General features: G+C 39.4%; 1 protein-coding gene across 1 annotated transcript in view; it reads right to left on the reverse strand.

The window, feature by feature from the left end:
• Atp6v1a (ATPase H+ transporting V1 subunit A) overlaps positions 1-19,915 on the reverse strand; it is a 50,355-nt gene that overhangs the window by 17,163 nt on the left and 13,277 nt on the right. The window contains 9 exon segments of the mRNA XM_052740757.1: positions 301-463; positions 2,373-2,524; positions 4,424-4,483; positions 4,485-4,562; positions 4,992-5,206; positions 8,708-8,836; positions 11,448-11,542; positions 12,328-12,434; positions 13,740-13,770. Of these exon segments, the coding sequence (XP_052596717.1) occupies positions 301-463; positions 2,373-2,524; positions 4,424-4,483; positions 4,485-4,562; positions 4,992-5,206; positions 8,708-8,836; positions 11,448-11,529 (879 nt within the window). The 5' untranslated portion in view covers positions 11,530-11,542; positions 12,328-12,434; positions 13,740-13,770.

Raw genomic sequence — 19,915 nt, forward strand, 5'->3', positions numbered from 1 at the left:
CTGCCTCCCAAAGTACAGGAATTTCAGGCATGTGCCACCACACCCAGCTAAATATAAATGCTTAATTGTTTTATCCCTCTTATCTTTCTCTCAGGTAAGAACAAAGATGAGAAACTTTTAGGTGTTTGACTTTGAAGAATTCATTTCCTTTTTCTTTAAATATACACATTAATCACAAATACTCATTTAAAATTCCTCAAAAGCATCTTGAAAACTGAAAGCACCGTTCTTTACCCAGCTGATATGCCTGATTTGCTGTATTTTCTCTAGAAGATTATGTCAACTTTTCTACAGACCGACCTCGGGGAAGTCCCGGAGAACCTCCGACATCTCATTTCCTCTCTCACCACACCCTACGTAGATGATCACGTCACTGTTGGAATACTTGGACAGAGACTGTGAAATCACCGTCTTCCCACAGCCAAAGGCACCTGGGATAGCAGTAGTTCCGCCCTGGACACACCTGCAAGACAACAATAACAAAAACACAAATCAAACAACAACAAGCTGGGTGTGGTAGTTCAGGCCTGCAGCCCCAGCATTTGGGAGGCTGAGTCAGTAGGATCATCCAGGATTGGAGGCTAGCTTGAATTACATATCATTCCAGAAAAGTCTGAGGTACAGAGTGAGATACCGTCTCAAAACAACAAAAAACAAACTAGCAAATGTTTTATTGCCATTATCCATCTCTGTCATTTACAGTACGTGGAAAGTGAAAATGTATTCCACACGGCACCTGAGAAAGAGCTATATGAAAATAGTGAGATAAACAAAATAGCACCAATGACATTCAGGCTTATACAAGTCTGTTCATGAAAAGACAGCACACAAATTAAAACAATAAACAACATTTGAAGCATATTTCCAGAGGGGATAGAAAAAGGCCCAGGAAACTCATATTTACCATAAAGTTAATGCAGTCAGAAGAAATAAGGTCATCCTAAAAAAGCCTAAGAACCACTGAAGTGTACAGGAATTGTGAGCAGATGAGAGCAGGGGTCACGCAATACTCAAAGGCATGAGGAATTAAACATACTGAAATTTCTTTCTTTCTTTCTTTCTTTGGTTTTTCGAGACAGGGTTTCTCTGTGTAGCTTTGGAGCCTGTCCTGGATCTCGCTCTGTAGACCAGGCTGGCCTCGAACTCACAGAGATCCGCCTGCCTCTGCCTCCCTGAGTGCTGGGATTCAAAACGTGTGCCACCGTGCTTGGCTTGAAATTTATCTCTTGAAGTTGATCAAGTATGGGAACAAAGCCGACACAAGGGAGAGCAGTTCAGGTGGCCAGCAATGCCAAGGGCGGGGTGAGCAATGCCAAGGGCGGGGCGAGCACGTGGTGAGAGGAGGGGTGGAGTCACGTGCTCTTTCAAATGTGGCCGTGAAGATGAGGGAAATCGGTTGACAGGCAGAGCAGGATAAACGTGGGAAAGCATGCCTTTTTCTCCTCTTCCCTTCCTTCCTTCTTCACTAAGTAGGAGACTTATGAAAAAAGGCAGGAGAGGAGAGGTCCTTGAGGAGCCAAGAGATAAACTCCGAAGGGGAAGGAAGAAGAGACAGATGGAAAGTCCATTGGGGGCACTAGCGCTGGGAAATGGAGGGAGCGTTAACTTCACAGTCTCCGATTTCTCAGGGAAGGAGGAAGGGGAGGAAGGAAGGGTGGAGTTGAGTATTTGAAACATGTCGAGCAGCATGAACAGCTGCTGAAGAGAGCAGAGAATCACAAGCAGGGACAGCAGAAGGACTGCCCATAGCAGTGCGTGTAGAAATCCATGTCTACGGATCATTTGGTCTTTCTCAGGACTCTGTGCAAAGCAGAAGGAAACAGCTGGACTGACTCATAGCTGGGATTTTGCCAGGTGAGTCTGACAGAATACAAAGTTTGACTACACCACTAGGAACTGTTCCCAAAAACCATCTGTGGAGTCTAATCTGAGTAATGAAAGAGACGGGAGGCAATGACCAGAAAGAAGGCGTCAAAGGACAGAGACGGTTCTGGGAAAGGAATAGGAAGAGCAACTTTGAAGAGTAAGAGACTCAGGAGGAGTGCCGGGAGGGCTGGGGACTTCAGCCACTATGAGCACTGCTGGTTTAAAAAATAAGTTTAGTGATGTGAGGTTGAGGGAGAGAACATTCTTTTCTGGAAATTAAATGATGATGTCATTGTAGAAAGTACAGCAGAATAAATACAGTGAAGCCCCGTGTCTGGCAGAAGAAAATAAAAGGTTTCTATGCAAAGGAAATGGAAGACAGCACACTATAAATTACTACTGTTGGCAGCATACAGAATCCATTGATTTCAGAAATCTGCAAAAATTATGAAAAGACAGCTACATATAGTAACTTGGGAGCAATCGGTGGAACACATTGAACTTACGGGAAAAGGGCGTCAAGAACTCTCTGGCCAGTCAGCAAAGGGTGGTTTGCTGGCAGCTTTTCAGTGACAGGCCGAACCTGACGCACAGGCCATACTTGGACCATGCTGAACTTCTCCTTCACACCTTCAAATTCAAGCTCCAGGACAACATCCTGTAAAAAACAAAGAAACAAATAAATGAAAACAGGAGAATCTTAAGGGTGGCTAAATCTGTGAATGGTTCTCCCAAAATGTAAGCAGCCCCAGGTTCCTCTTGTGGATAGAACGGGGCTACTGAACAAGTAAAAATGTATGTGTCTTACATACAGCCATGCCTTTTCATACTATGTGCATTAACAGCTCACTGAGTAATAAAAAAGTGAGGTAAGAGGTTTCTGGAAAGGAGCCCATGACACAGTAAGCAGCCACATAAATTGCACATGCATGTGCAGGAAAGTCTTAAAGGACGAGTGCTCCCTGGATGAGGGAGAAGTGGAGGTTTCACACCTACTTTTCAACCTGTTTTATTATAATAATCTTATATTGCTTTAATGAAAAATACAATGTTAAAAGCCCCCAAATGAAGCCAGGCAACGGTGTCACACACCTTAAATCCCAGTACTTATGGAGGCAGAACCAGGGGATCTCTGAGTTTGAGGCCAGCCTGGTCTACAGAGCAAGTTCTAGAATAGCCAGAGCTACACGGAGAAACCCTATCTCAAAAAATGAAAAAGCCCCCCAAAATTTAATATTAATTTTTATCAATATATTTTAAAAAGGAAGTGACATTATTATAGCATCTATGAACACCGAGACTGTTTCAATTATTTTCCGATAACTCTAAATTTCAGGAGAAGCCTGCAGTTTGGTTAACACATGAATGGTCTGTCCAGAGCAATTCCTCCACTTGGAATGAGCGAGTCTCTAAGCCAGTGAACAACTCTAGATGGCTGTCCCAGAATCCCAAACCAATGTGTGTTCTCTGTATGCTGGGAAAGCACACACCTGTTTTTGTCAAATACTTTTTGAAAAACTGCTTATTGCATTTTCCTAGGGGGAACATTACATGTTATCATGGTCTTCTCAAAATTATTTTTGGATTCAAAGACTGCCATGAGTCTATTGTGTCTGATATTATGTGACATAAATAAAATTAATAAATTAAGTTACAAATGGTGTACTGTTGTAGGATATTTGTGCTGTGAAACTCCGAGACTGTGTTAATAAAATTTACCTTGGATGGGGGCAGAGCCAGCGACTAGTAGACAAAAATAAGCCACAGAGAGTATGGAGGACCCAGCAAGATGAATAGACAGACACAGAAAGGAGGAGAGAGGGACTTATTGTCTTTTTGGTTTGGGATGGTGTGAGGAGGCTTGCTCTCTTGCTGGGTCTCTGCTGGAAAGGAAAGTCAGCTGGCTGCTTCTTAGCTTCTCTGATCTAGCAGGTTTTCACCCCAACATCTGACTCCCAAGTCTTTACTGGCAAATAGAACAACTCAGATAAAAACAATAGCTGCTCCAGTGCTGGTGGGAATGGAAATCCTACCACGCTGCAGTGGGGCAAGACTGCGGTCGTGGGGTGCAGCCCGTAGTTAAAATATCAGTAGATTCAGGTGCAGCCACTAAGCAGAAATAAAAACATCGCACTTAAAGTAATAATTCTCATAATCTATTATGTAACTAATGATGTGAATACCGATTTTGACAGTTAAAATCAAAGTCTAATATGCTAATCCTAATGAATATGAGATTTAGGCAAATCCATCAGTTAAGAAGATAGGAAAACGTCATACTTCTTTTTTATAAGGTATACTCTGCTTCTTGTATTCTCAAATCCAGGTCAAAACAAAACCACCCTTAAAAAATTATATAGCTCAGTGGTAGAGTGATTACTTAGTATATGCGAGGTTCTAGATTTCTTCCTTATCATCACAAAAATAAGTAAAATTAATAAGTAATGAACAAAAAATTGACATTATTAGAAATGCTTTAACGGTTTTAGGACATGGACCTGGTAACTGTTATATATGAACAGGCTGCTGTGTAGGACAAAACCCAAGCGGTACTTACGGAGGCGTCATAATTCCCAGGTGGTGCGATGTAAGTCACACTTCCTCTGTTGCGTGGGGGGTAACATGATTTTGTGTTTGATGAGGGAGTTCTCATTGACAATCCCGTAAATATCCCCACCAGTGATATGACTACCAACCTAAGGAACAAATACATTCACTCTTTAATGCTCAAATAAACCAAGCAGACTTACCCTTACTTTTGTAATTTAAATCTTTTTTTTTTTTTTTTTTTTTTTTTTTGGTTTTTCGAGACAGGGTTTCTCTGTGTAGCTTTGCGCCTTTCCTGGGACTCACTTGGTAGTCCAGGCTGGCCTCGAACTCACGGAGATCCGCCTGGCTCTGCCTCCCGAGTGCTGGGATTAAAGGCGTGCGCCACCACCGCCCGGCGTAATTTAAATCTTTTGCCTAACTTATAAATAAAGCATTAATTCTATAGTACAATAATGCATTAAGATTAGACAGTACATCCATGGTTTATGTTTATTTGGACTAAGTACAAAATAGTTCACTATATAGACATTTTAGTCTTTCACCAACTTTAGGAATTCCTGGTTACACAGACATACCCGTAGGTTTTTGCTTGGTGTAAACTCCCATTTGATATCTCTGCTAAGAGCAGACACATTTACTCCTCTGGGAATGTAGATACTTTGGGTTTGATTGCTGATATCCGACAGGGGTCTCTGAATACCATCAAAAATGGCTCCCATAATGCCAGGACCAAGCTCTACTGAGAGAGGCTTACCAGTGCGGAGTACAGGGTCTCCAACAGAGACACCAGCTAGAAGCAGCAATTGAGGAAAACTTAAAACAAGTTTGAAGATACTATTAATAAGAAGTATCAGTTTAAAAGGGGCATGACATTTAAGGAAATAAAATATAAGTTCCCAAGTTTTCCTATATCCTTGGTATTTCAGTAATATTTTACCGTGTCTAAGACCAAAAATATACCCAACACTTCTAGTTATTAAATAACCATATCCAAAGAGTTTAATAAATGTGTCTATCTGTGGGAGAGCACAGAAGTTTCCTTGTGAGATCTGAGTTTGCCTGACACAGCAGAGCTGCATAAGGGGATGATTTGACCATGGGCAAGGTCGCCAGGTGGTTGGAAGGGTCTGCACTTGGCTGTGCTGGGGGGAGGTCTTTTGCTCTGCCCCTTGGCATTCCTTTAGAAGCCCTTTGGTAGATACAGTCAGGGCCCGATGGATAAGGATCCAGGCACTCCCGAAGCTGTTCTATGTTTCTGTCTGTCTCTCTCTAGCTATATTTCTAATATTTCCTGCTGTTCCTACTCAAGAGTACCCTGGGGAAAAGTGGAGGTGGGATGGCCCCCCACATATATCCTAACAATGAAAGAATAATGTGTAAACTGGAAACAAAAAGAATCAATTTCAGTCCTAAATAACCACAATTCTAATGAAGAGAAGGGTGTATGTATTTTTTTGGATACTGTATAACTTTCAGTAAGACTGGAAACCTACTGCATATTTATGCCTACCTCCTTGGCTTTTTAGCCCAGTAGCCACCAAAAGCTCAGCTTTGCAAACATTCATGATGCCAGTGACAAGAATGTAATGCAACCAAATACTGTAAGTGGCCAGTCATGTCTGATGAAGTGTCTAAATAGCCCTGTGTGAACCTCAGAATGTCCTGGGCACCCCCTGAGTCTGCTATAGCTGCCCAAGTGCCTCTGCAGTTTAGGAGTCACAGGTTTAAGATCAGAAGCAAAAGCCTTTCATTAATTCATCGTTTTGAACAGCAGTCTTCTACAGAGAACAGTGGTACTTAGACAAAAAATTAAAAAATTTGAGAACTAAGGAAATGCTTTAGAAAGAGAAGAAAAAGCCTAAAATTGAGCATAGATAGTGAATCTGCCTTGTTTTATAGTATTTGTTGACAGTACAATCAATAAAACTTTCATAAAGATTAATTTTAGGAATATCTTTCAAAATGAAAAATGGTTACACCGTAGCACTGTTTAAAAGAAAGACTATAAATCATCAAAATGTATACTGTTGATTACAAAATCATGATAATCCTATATGCTGGAATTATATGTAGCTATAAAAAAGGAGTAAGAACATCTATGAATTATGGTAGAAAGGTCTCCAAAACATGCATTTTCATTATCAGTATCTGATATGAATTTTATTAAACCTACAATGAAGTTCAAAGAATTTCTCAAAAAAACAAAAACAAAAACTATTCCTTTCTCTAGATTACATCATTAATATTTTACCATATTTATCTTCATCTTCTGCAATCCAAATATCTTAAAACAGTAAACAAGTAAAAAACAGTACATACAATATGCTACCTTATGGGAAGAAAGGGCCAATATTTATTTGTACTTGTTAAGATACATGATTTAAATTAGAACGAAGTATAATGATATATATTTTAGAATATTCCTAAACACTGTGTGAATATATGTCGCTGTGCTTGGTTTAATAAAGAAGCTGACTGGCCAATAACTGAACAGAATAAGGTTAGGCAGGAGAGCTAAACTGAGAATGCTGGGAAGGAGAAGGGAGGAGTCTGGTGTCACCAGCAGACACAGAAAGAAGCAAGATGGGCATGCTGTACTGAGAAAAGGTACCAAACCATGTGGCAAGGCATAGATAAGAAATATGGGTTAATTTAAATGTAAGTGTTAGCTAGTAACAAGCTTGAGCTATTGGCCAAGCATTTGTAATTAAATACTAAGTCTCTGTGTTGGTTATTTGGGATCTGGCAGGTGGGAAAGAAATGTCCACCTACAATATATGTATAAAAATGCCTTAATGAATTCTATTACTTTATATGCTAAGGCAAAATGAAGAGAAACTCTGAAGTACAAAAAGATAAACATTAATTACAAGTAACTATCAAAGTAGTTATATGTGTCTTGAAATCGGTCAGACAGAGGTCAAAACATTCTCATTAACTTTATGTCTACAAACCATGTGAAAGAGAGAATAACTATGGGGTGAGGTACAACTCAATATTAGAATGTGTGCTTGCCATGTATGAGGTTCTGTGTTTAATTTCTACCTATTCTTCAAGTGACTAGATAAGAGATAAAGGTCTATCAATAAACACACATACACCCCCCAAAACTGTTTTCACCATGACTGCATGCCTACAGAGGCTTCTAATTTGGCACTGGGGTGATAGCTCAGTTTTAAAGTGCTTGCTTGCAAGCATGAGGATCTGAATCCAATCTTCAGAAAGCACGTTAAAAAGTACATTCTTCCAATCTCAGCCCTGGATAGGCTGAATCAGATTCTTGGGGCTGGAGAGCCAGCAAGTCTAGCCTATTTGGCAAGCTCCGTGCAAAATGAGAGCTTGTCTCAAAAAATCTTAGGTGGCACTTGAGGTTCACCCAGGTGTCCTCACATGCACGTGTACCTGCACACACATGAACACACGGACTTCTAATTTCCTTTTTAGATGATTTTGTTTTACATTAGCACTTACTACTCATATAGGGAAGCCATCTACCTCCAAGTATGCTTGTTAGAACAGCCTGAAAACCAAATCTGCTTAAAACCCTAAAGAATTAATGTTGACCTTGAGAATTAAGTTAAAAGACATACAAGTTTTCAAAAGAGCAATCTCTGGGAGGCTTACAAATATATTTCTTTACATTTTTATTGGAAAAAGGTTTTTAGCATTCATTTATTGTGTGTGTGCAAGAGTGCAGCATGGGAAGGAGAGGTAACTTTGACCATCAGTTTTCTCCTTCCACTTTGCACAAGTCCCAGGGATCAGTCTCATCTTGTTGGGCATGGCACCAACATGCTCAGCTATCTCATCAGTCCCCCCTCTATTTTCATAGAAAATTGGGAATAGGTATTATACATAAAAGTCAATACTGTAGCGACCCAACAGCAAGGATTTCTTAGTGCTAAAGCTGTAATATATTGTTCACTAAGGATTGAGAATGGTGAATGATCTATACTTATTATTTTAAATAAACTCATGACTGGGTAATTTTAACCACATAATATTGTTCAATTGATGCATTCTTTTGCAATATAAAATCTTCTAAACAAATTTCCAACTATATTCCCTGAAGTTTGTGACACCACATGTTAAGAGCAATGGAAGCTCAGCATGTAATTCCAATGTCTTGATTAAGAGCACTAATCCCCAGTAGCTCTTTCTTGAATGTATTCCTCTATGATATGCACATCTCTCACGCACTGTCATTGGTTATTACAGCTTCTACTTTTGTCTTAAATCCTCAAACCCTGACACACAGGAAGCGGCAGCAAACTGCACAGGAAAAGGATACAAGTTTCCTCATACACCTGAATGGTGGCCATGTCACCTTCCAATCGAATGATCTCTCCAACTAGCTCGCTGTGACCCACTCTCACCAGCTCATACATGGCTGCACCTGCCATGTCACAGGCTGTAACCACTGTAAAGAACAAGAGACTGTTGACCCAAAGTTCTGTGAATGATTACAGTTAATTTAACATCCAATAAACTCAGTAGCATGCCTTCTCATTTATTCACATGGAAGAAAAATTCCCACTATGGAATAACCTTTACAGTTGCACATAAAGACGTATTTTTTAGTAAATGATATGAAGAAGGAAACAAACTTTCAGGTTAAGGTTATTGATTAATGCAACACAAAAGCAAATTATTTTAAGCACTTGAAGTCCCATATGAACATTCTTACATTGTAGTATTGAAATACATTTTGAACAATCCAAGTTACTTTAATACATGCAAGGAAAGGTTTGGAACCATAAAAACAAACAGACAAACAAGCAAACACCTTACATTGGAATTAAGAGCTTTAGAATGTCATACAGTAATTAGTTTATTGTGCTGTTATCACTTGAGAGATAACATTACAGCAAGATTTTTGCTTTTCATTACTTTAAACCAGTGATTCTAAAGTTTCCTTAGATGTGGATCTTTAGGACCTTTAATAAAGTGGTAATTCTGGAATTAAAAAACAAATCTTATACATAGTCAGATGGTACACACCTGCAACCTTAGCACTTGGGAAGCAGAGATAGGAAGATCAGGGTTTCAAGGTCAGCCTCGATATACATAGCAAGTTCAAGGCCAGCCTAGGTTTCTCGAAATCTGTCTCAAAGTAACACCACCGCCTCACATATGCATAAATAATTCCTTTTATTAAACAATAGGATGTTTATAACAAGCCTTTACCACTGCATAAAATTTCAGTTAAGAGCCGGGCGGTGGTGGCGCACACCTTTAATCCCAGCACTCGGGAGGCAGAGCCAGGCGGATCTCTGTGAGTTCGAGGCCAGCCTGGGCTACCAAGTGAGTTCCAGGAAAAGGCGCAAAGCTACACAGAGAAACCCTGTCTCGAAAAAACCAAAAAAAAAAAAAAAAAAAAAAAAAAATTTCAGTTAAGAAAGGACCTTTAAAGAAGACAAAAGAAAAACAAAAAAAAGAGAAAAAAAGAAAAAAAGAAAAAAAAAAAAAAGAAAGGACCTCTATTTTTAATTTTTTTTTTTTAACAAGCAGGAACCAGAATTAGAACTAGCAAAAATTATTTTTCTGGAAGGAAGAGAAGGGTGCCATGTTTGTAGGAATGCATAAGAATGAACCCATTCTTAATACTTACCTGTGACACAACTGATTACAACTATGTGATGGGATTAGTGCAGTGGAAAAGGAGAAATGTTTAATTAACCTGCTCCAGAAAACTGGAGATTTATTCATTTCCTATTTACTTCTATATCTAAAATAGAAGAATTAAATGTCTTAAATATCAGATAATAAATTTTAAAAATCCTATTTCATAAACCTCAAAGGATACCATTTTTTCTATTACAGTGGTTCTCAACCTGTGGGTTGTGACTCCTTGGGGTCACCTATCAGATATCCTCCATATCAGATATTTACAGTACAATTCATAACAGTAGCATACAATTATGAAGGGGCAATGGAATAACTGTATGGTTTGAGTCACCACAACATGAGGAACTGTGTTAAAGGGTCACAGCATTAAGAAGGTAGAGAACCACTGCTCTATTTAGAAGTACTTAGGAATTAAAAAGGGATCAAAAACAATGAATGTGTACTCTTTGCTTCTTGCCAATGAGCCTAAGCTCATTTAATTCTTGGAGAGAAAAAAGTGGGGCATGTTAATTAAGTCTTCATTTGTGAAACACCAAGATGTCATCACATTTACTAGGATTACAAAAAAAACTATAGCATGAAGCTTAAAGAAAAGATGAATTCTTATGTCACCAAAAAATAATGATGAGCAGGTTGTACCTAAGGAACTGTAATTTGAATTTTTAGTGGGATATTCAACAAAAAATGAATACTAAAATGAGATGATTATTTTAAAATACAAGGTTTCACAAAATGGATATAAATTATTTTAATAATTTAACTTTGTTTTATGAGTGATGTCAGATCCCCTGGAGTTAAGACAGTTGTGAGCTGCCATGTGGGTGCTGGGAATCAAACCCGGGTCCTCTGGAAGAGCAGTCAGTGCTCTTAACTGCTGAGCCACCTCTCCAGCCCCTGGATATAAAAATTAAAACTACTGTCTATTCTCAGTATCAGGCCATCAGACTTCTTTCTCTCAAGTAGCCAGTTGTGAGATACCTGCAACAACCACTCAGATAGATGTATAAACACAAAGATGACAAGCTAACACTACTAAGAAATGCTCTGAAGGTCATTACAGAGATCAACTGAGTATTTATTATACATAAGGCACTGCGTATTAAAAGCTATAAACCTCAAAGCTTCTTAAATTTTAAATTTAACATAAAAACTAAGCTACATTTTCCTAACAAGCATGGTGTCACGAAGTTGTGTCTCAATGACAGACCATCAGATGTACATGATTAGTGCCCAATAACCATTATGATGCCTACATTACTTCACTCTCATGGTTACTACAAAATCTTGAAGTAACGAACAGTTTTTGCAGATCAGCAGGAACTTGTATTTCTCCCCAAGGCACCTTGGAAAGATGCTGATCACAGTGAGTCATCCTTGCTCTTACATGACAATGTGTGACTTACCAGGTCCTGACACTCCATGTACATAACCAAAGGTGCTTTCTTTATCTTCGTCACGTATTTTGGGTAGTTTGGAGAAATCCATTGTGTTAATTTACCTAAGGCAAAAAAAGAAAGTAAATCATAATTACAAATTCTAAAACAAAAGAATTAGCATAGATGGTTTTTTCTCATGCTATAATACTGGTTCAGGGGCTGGAGAGATGGCTCAGTGGTTAAGAGCACTGCCTACTCTTCCAGAGGTCCTAAGTTCAATTCCCAGCAACCACATGGTGGCTCACAACCACCTGCAATTAGATCTGGTGACCTCTTCTGGCCTGCAAGGACACATGCAGGCAGAACACTGTATACATAATAAATAAAATAAATCTTTAAAAAAAAAAAAAAAAAAAAAAAAAAAACCAAAAACAAAAACAAAAAATACTGGTTCAGAATAAAATGTAACATAAAATTCTTAAATTTTAGTTAAAAGTACCTCATTCTTGGATAACACACCGCTTTATATTATAACCAAACTGCAATTTTTACATTTCATACTCCAGAGAAAATATTAAAATTTTCCAATGATTTATTTCTTTTTAATGCCTATATCCCCACCCATTATTTCCCTAACTTCTTCTCCAATTATTCTGAATCATTCCATAAAGTCTCAGGGCTCTGGGAAGGCTGTTGCCTTTGTCTCAAGAGCTTTTCTGCTAGGTGACCTGGCCCAGTAGCTCCTTTAGGACTCTATGCAAATGTCATCTTTTTCATGAGGTTGCTGTTAGCATCAATTTCAATTGTGACATACTGACCTCTCCTTTATTTTTTCAATGCTTTATTCATTTTTAAAAAATATTATGAGTGTTTTGCCTTAATGTATATATGTGTACTACATGCATACCTGGATGGAGCCTGCAGAGACCAGAAGAGGGTGTTGGGTCTCCTGGAACTGGAGTTATAGGCTGTTGCAAGTCACTGTGTAGGTGCTAGGACCTGAACCCAGGTCTTCTGCAAGAGGAACACATGGTTGTAACCACTCAGCCACCTTTCCAGTCCCACCCTTGTTTTATTTATTTTTTAAAACATAACACTTTTCATAGTGTTATGAAACAAACTAAGTATTTTACATAAAAAAAAAAAAACCCTATCTTTAAAAATGCCTGGGGGGAGCCGGGTGGTGGTGGTGCATGCCTTTAATCCTAGCGCTTGGGAGGCAGAGGCAGGCAGATCTCTGTGAGTTCGAGGCCAGTCTGGTCCAGCAAGATCCAGGACAGGCACCAAAACTACACGGAGAAACCCTGTCTTGAAACCTGCGCCCCCCCACCCCAAAAGAAGCCTAAGGGCATTTTTCCTTTTTTTCTTTTAGAACACAGAACCAGTTAAGGAAATTTAGTTTTGGGGCTAGGAAGATAGCTTAGTGGTTAAGAGTAGTTGCTTTTGCAGAGGACCCAGGTTCAGCTCCCAGCACCCACATAGCGCCTCACAACTGTCAGTAACTCCAGGTCTGGGGGGAGGGGGGTTTGACATCCTCCTCTGGCCTCCACAGGCACCAGGCATGCACATGATGCACATACATGCAAGCAAACATTCATACACATAAAACAAAAATAAATAAATCTTTAAAAAAAAAGAAAATGTAGTTCGATGTCTACCTTCAGAGATGGACAATCTGAAAACTTCAAGGGACAACTGTCTGTATCTAAACAGGGACTAGAAGTCTGGCTGGGTGGCTCTCACTATTATTCCTAGCACTGGAGAAGCAGAGTCAGAAGGGTTGTCATGAAGTTTGAAGCTATCCTGGTCTACAAAGAAAGCTCCAGACCAGCCTGTGCTACACACAGAGAGATCTTGCCTAAAAACAACAAAGGACACATGAAACAGCAGCAACAATGAAAATCGGTGATGGATTCTGGAGCTGAAAGTTTATTTTGAGGCTGCTGATTTAACTTAATAGTTATTAATGATTATATTAGGGCGATGGAACAAATACTTGGATATGTGAAAAGCTAAATAATGCCCCCCAATCAACCACAAAATTAGTCTTAAGTCATTCAGCGATTACAGTGCCAAATCATATACATTTAGTAAACGTTCAAAGACTACAATGTTTAGTGAAGCCATCTTGAAGGTCAGGTAGTATGTGTACAAACTAGGAAAGGGTGAGTGGCAAGGGCATTCCAGATGGGGCAACAGTAGAAGAATGGAAATAAAATATTCAGGAACGGCAAACAGAGCAGCCTGGCTGGTACAAAAGCTTACGTTAGGGTAACAATAGTATGCAGAGATATATGATACTAATTTATGGGTCTCTACCTGAATGTCAAGAAAACAAATATACTTCATCCTGTGAACAAAAGGAAAGGAGTGAGGACTGAAGGAAGAAGGGTGCTCTGTTGCTCTAACACATTCAATCTCTGTTGCTCTAACACATTCAATCTGGAGAGAGACCACAAGGAGGACCAGAGACTGAGAACACTAGTTAAGGTTTGAATGTCAATGGACTTCCATGACTGAATGTTTACTGTGTTCCTCCCAAGAGAAAGGCTCTGTGTTAAAGCTAGAGAATAAACACTGCAACTGAAACATGTGACTATTTTCAAGGAGCTTTTGCTGTTTTACCCAACTGTACTACCCAGGAAAATGGTTTAAGTCTTCAAGGTATAAACACCGTATTGGGAAGAGAAGGGAAACGGACTCTACCATGGAGAACGTGGGTCAAGTGTAGATCAATAAATATGGATAAAGCATATATACCAAAAAAGGTAGTCGGAAAGCAAGTTTTGAGAGAGGGGAGTCCAGACAGGAAAACCAACTCCTGAGCTTTGTTGATTATGGCAACACTGAGGAGTGATTTTCAGTATTTTTGGAGATTCTAGACGATCACATTTATACCATATACAACTTGTAATCCTTTAGCCAAGGTATCAAAAAGCTATGTGTAAACTTCAGGTAAATCTTGGGTGTTATTCTTCAGGAGTGTCTGCTTTGTTTCTTTGAGAAAGGGTCTTTTGCTAGGCCCTGGGGCTTGCAGGTTTACTCAGGCTAGCCGGCCAGGGAGGCCAAGGTATCCACCTGTCTCAGCCTCCGAAAGCACATGCTACACACCTGACTTTTAGCGGGTGGGCGCTGAGAACTGAACTCAAGTCCTCATCCACGTACCACAAGCACTTTACAAATTGAGCCATCTTTCCAGCCCTGAGACAAGATTTTCTAGAAAATACCAGATAATGGGAAACAATGAAAACAAAAAACCTTAAAGACAACACATTAGGAAATAGGTTGTCAGAATCTTCAAGAAGACAGAAAGATGGCTCCCCTAACAGTCTTTGCTGCTCTAAAAAGGATCAGCTAATAGTCACAACTGCCTGAGACTCCAGCTCAAAGGGAATGGATATCCTCTTTTGGCCTAGAGGTACCCTCATACATACAAATATATACATAAAAAATTCTTCAGGGACTGGAGAGATGGCTCAGCGGTTAAGACAATTTTCTGCTCTTGCAGAGGAGCTCAGTTCAGTTCCCAGCACCCACATGGTAGCTCACAACTGTCTAAAAGTCCAGTTCCAGGCTAGTTCTGACCTGTGGGGGCCTGCATGTACGTGATGCATGTGCGCACACACACACTCAGATATACATACACATATGTGCACATCTTCAGAGAAGTAGACGTGGAAGTGAGGTCATCCAGACTAAGTTCTTCCCCAGTGTGGGTATTCCCTGTATACTATTTGTGATGCATGGTCATCTGCCCAGTAAAGTGGAGACAGCATGAGACCTTGAGTCAGCTGACTTGGGATCACATTTAGGTTCCTCTAATGATATGCTGCAGGGAAACTTAGGCAAATCAAACTCTCTCATCTTTAACTAAAAAAACAAGAATTGCGCTACCACTTATCCACGAACTGTGATTTAATTACAGACTTAGTCAAATGTTCCTTGTGAAATGAGAAATGCTCACAAACATTCCCTCTGCAATGCTACCTGAATAGCATCTCAATTTGAGAAAGGCCATTTACTTCCAGAAATGCCTTCTTTCACAATGGCATGTCTAATTTCCTGTGCATCCTCCTGAGTGTCTGCAGTCCTTGCTCTATGGCAGTCTTTTTTAATAGTATTTTATCGTATTTATATTGATTGCTTTCAAAATGGAGCAATAGAAATAAAAAACACTTTCAATATTGTGTAAGAACAAAAGACTATTACTTCAGGTAATCTGGACGCTTCTTTGTTTTGTAGGGCAGAGACCAAGGCTTTGAGTAAAAAAGATTGAGCTTAAATTTTTAAATTAAATTAAAATTCTTTTGATTATCCTGTTTCATCTGTAGAGTCCAACAGGGCTCTGGGAAGACACCTCACTGGTCTGCCTGAGAGAAAAGGGATATGAAGAGTAATTTAATTTTATTAATCCAAGTCAAGATTGTCTAATTTCTAAATGGTATGTTTAATGTAGCAGCAGTAGCTGCTTCTGCTTTTTAAATAAGATTTATTGTTTTATGGTGTGTGTGTGTGTGTGTGTGTGTGTGTGTGTACACAGGTGCCTGTGAAGGCGGGGGTGGGGTAGGTGAATGAATGTTTGGCCTGCATGTACATATGTGTAATATATGCATGCCTGATGCCCAAAGAGATCAGAAGAGGGCATCAGAGCCCCTGGAACTAGGATTACAGATGGTTGTGAGCCACTATGTGAGTGCTGGAAACCGAACCTAGGCCTTCTGCAATAGCAACAAGTGCTTTTATCCTTAGAACCAGCTTTCCAGACTCTTAAATGTATTTTTACCTTTTTATTATTTAAGCAAAACATAATTACCTGACTAGTCTTTTTTTAAATTATACTGTGTAATTTATCATAATTTTATTTACTAAACAAAATGGAATTTTAAGCACCAATGATGTGCCAGCTGCTGCATTACAGGAAGAAAATATGGTGTAATACCCACTCTTCCTTTTATGATCCTTTAATCTTCTGGCATGGTGAGACATGGGCTGGCCAGCCAGTTAAAATTAGGAGATGTGCATGTTCTAGAAGCAGAGGCTGATTTTAGAAGAACGCAAAGCCAAGCTGTGTGAAGCAAGGCTTACAGGAGAGGCTGCTACTAGAAAGACATCAGACTGCACAGTAGTGCTTTCCTGTAGACAGCTCAATTCTCAGGGGCGCACACTTCATGAGGCCAGACAGTAGCTTTTATAGTCTGAGTCCTTCAACTATATGACCAATGATTAATGGAAAGAAAGAAATGGATTTGTTCATTAGTCAGCTGTCTTGTGGGTTTATCAGTCAGCTGGATGAGTATAGCCACCATGTGACTTATATTTTTAAACTTTTTTAAAAAAAAAAAAAAACATTCCAGGCATATACTAGGCATTAGAAGGAATAACATTAAGATAAGAAGACAGTGGGCAGTGGTGCAGGCCTTTAATCCCAGAGCTCCAGAAGCAGGTGGATCTCTGTGAGTTCAAGGTCAGCCTGGTCTACACAGTGAGTTCCAGGACAGCCAGGGCTACACAAAGAAACCCTGTCTTGAAAAATAAACAAAACTAACCACCCACCAACCAACCTAACAGGATCGTAAGCGAACCAAAAGCCCAACTGACAACTCTACAAATTTACCTCTAGACAACTTGTCAGCAGATGCCCAGCTGTGCTTTCATCTGAGAAATATATGTATTTTGAGACAGGGTTTCTTTGTGTAGCCCTGCCTGTCCTGGAACTCACTGTGTAGACCAGGCTGGCCTTGAACTCACAGACATTCATCTCCTCTGACTCTCAGGTCTGGGATTAAAGGTGTGCTGCACCACTTTGTGGCAGTAAAAGTTTTTTACACTTTAAATATTTATGGTCTATGTCAAACAGCCTAGAGAAGCGGCTGAGCAGTTAGGAGAGCAGTCTGCTCTTGTAGTGGTGTCTATTTCTGGGCCCAGCAACCATGTGAGGTGACTCATAACCCCTGTAACTCCAGTTCCAGGGGATCCAAAGCCTCTGGCCTTCTGAACAATATATGCATCTTGGGCACCTTCATACATGTGCACAGAGCCACAAAGACACACATATATAAACAATTAAAAATAAAAATAATTGTAAAATGTTAAACAACCTTCTAAAGCATTTTCAATAGGAAACTTAAAAGTCATAATATATTAAGTTAATGTTATCCCACGTCTTTACAGAAGAAGGTGCAAAATACACTATGATTTAATGCTGCACAAAACTCCTTCCTTCTACAGTTATCCCTGCTGTTCTCAATTCTACAAAAAAGAAGTGGAGGAATAGCAGTGCTGGGGATGTCACAGGATTCTGCACTTGCTAAGCATGCTGGAGTCCCTGGGTTATCAGAGCTCCAGCACGAGAGCCATGGAGAAAATGGGGTATTCACAGCTACATTCACAAAAAAACAACTCAATGATTACATTAAAATTTATCTGTATCTACTGGGCTCCTACTCTAAGGATAAAAAGCAAATACAATTTATAACTAAGATACCCTTAATCATAAATTATAGTCCCCACCTTTTTTGTGAAAAATGAAAAAGACGAAGAATCTGTGCTATAGAAAAGGAACCGTCCAGAAGGCAGTAGAGGCAGCCATCTGACTAATGAGTCATCAGTCTCTCCCCCACAGCACTGCAGAACACCGCAGTGACAAGGGACACCAGAGGCTGCTTTCCCTCCTCTGTCTGATAACACACACTCCAAACTGCCACTGGTTAGTGTGCTGCACCTAGGAATGTCTCTTTCTAGAACCAATTCATTTTACTACCATAGTCTGGGCTGGAGACAGGAAAGAGACATAACAGATAATACTAATGTTCCAAGGCAATTCACATACAAATCTGACTCACTTCACTGACACTGAAGTGCTATTTAATGTGTCATTTGAAAAAGAACACATCAACTCATTAAAAAACTATCTTCGGAAAGCACAGGACTTTTTTGTTATTTCGTTTATAAAGAAAAAAAAATCCAGTAGATTTCAACCAAATACTTAGTTTCTTTTATTAATTTTTTAATTGTATGTATCAAAAGGCATACAGTATGACAAGTCAATAAATGTATGCAGTATGTAACAATCAAATCAGGACAGGTAGGTAGGTTTCCACTGCTCCATTTCTTATTTATTGAGCTACTTTAAAGACAGGGTCTCATTGTGTCTACAGCCCATCTTAGTTTCAAATTCATAATCCCACTGTCTCTGCCTCCTGAGTGTTGAGACTATAGGCACATACCACCTAGCCTGACCCTACATCTCCTTATTTTCACCTGCAATTTTCCTGCATAAAGAAAAGCACCCTAACCTGTTTAATATTTTTATGCTTGTTCAAAGTTATAGAATAGATAGAATTCCAGTTAAAAACTTTACTTTGGTCATTTCTAATGTAAAATACTATTGCAAGCTAGTCATTTTGTGAAGTACTTTCTTATTCATCTATTTTTATTTGCTCAGCAGATCTATCAGAAACAGTATATGGCAAGTGGCCATGGTGACACGTACCTTTAATCCCAGCACTTGGGAGGCAGAGGCAGGGGGATCTCTGTGAGTTCAAGGCCAGCCTGGTCTACAGAGCAAGTTCCAGGACAGTCAGGGCTACACACACACACACACACACACACACACACACACACACACACACACACACACACACACAGAAAAAAAAGAAAGAAAAAAGAAAAAGAAATGCTATGTGACAGATTTCTTTCACTATACATACCCAGATCCCTCTTCTTTTCTTGCCAATAAAACCTAAACCCAAACTTTGTTCAAATTTTAGGAAGTCTATCATGGTAATTTCAGTTCCTTTAGCAAAGACTGGCTTGGAAATAGCTTATTTGGGAATAGTCTGACTAAGAAAAGGCAAGGAAAATCTTTTAGGAGTCTCTGAGAGTCACTTCTTTTCTCTTTTAGAAAACACAGCTTATGAGAAACAACACTCTCCTTTGGCAGTTGGTCATCTGCACAGAATGTCTGAAATGTAGTAACAGTCCGGGACTTTGAAGGGAGCTAATTTGGGCAGGCAGGCCACCTAGCTACAGATGACAACACAGGACAAAAAGTGCTGGGTCCTTGTTGTCTTTACTGATCCACTTAATAGGTCAAAATGACAATAAAAGAGAAAGTTCCAAGGAATAAATATTTTACATTGTATACACATTTCATAGTATCATCAAACAAGAATGAATAGACAGTAAACTTAAGGTCATTAGTGAAATAGTTTATGAAAATTACTAAAAATTCTAAGGAAATGTATAGAAAAAGCTGGGAGTCAAAGAGCAGAGAAGCACAACAAAATTACAGGAGGCAAACTGGTCTAGTGGAATCAGGGAACGTGATGACACACAGTGCATGCATGCACACACACACACACACACACACACACACACACACACACACACACAAGCACCTACTTGAGTCTTCTATCAAAACAAAAGCATTCCTGAAAATGATGATATAAACTGGGAACAGAATTTCAATTTTACCAGTTAGATGGGTTAAGGCT

This window comes from Peromyscus californicus, unplaced genomic scaffold (assembly GCF_007827085.1).
Source record: "Peromyscus californicus insignis strain IS unplaced genomic scaffold, ASM782708v3 Scaffold_16__1_contigs__length_79575227, whole genome shotgun sequence".
NCBI classification, from domain to species: Eukaryota; Metazoa; Chordata; class Mammalia; order Rodentia; family Cricetidae; genus Peromyscus; species Peromyscus californicus.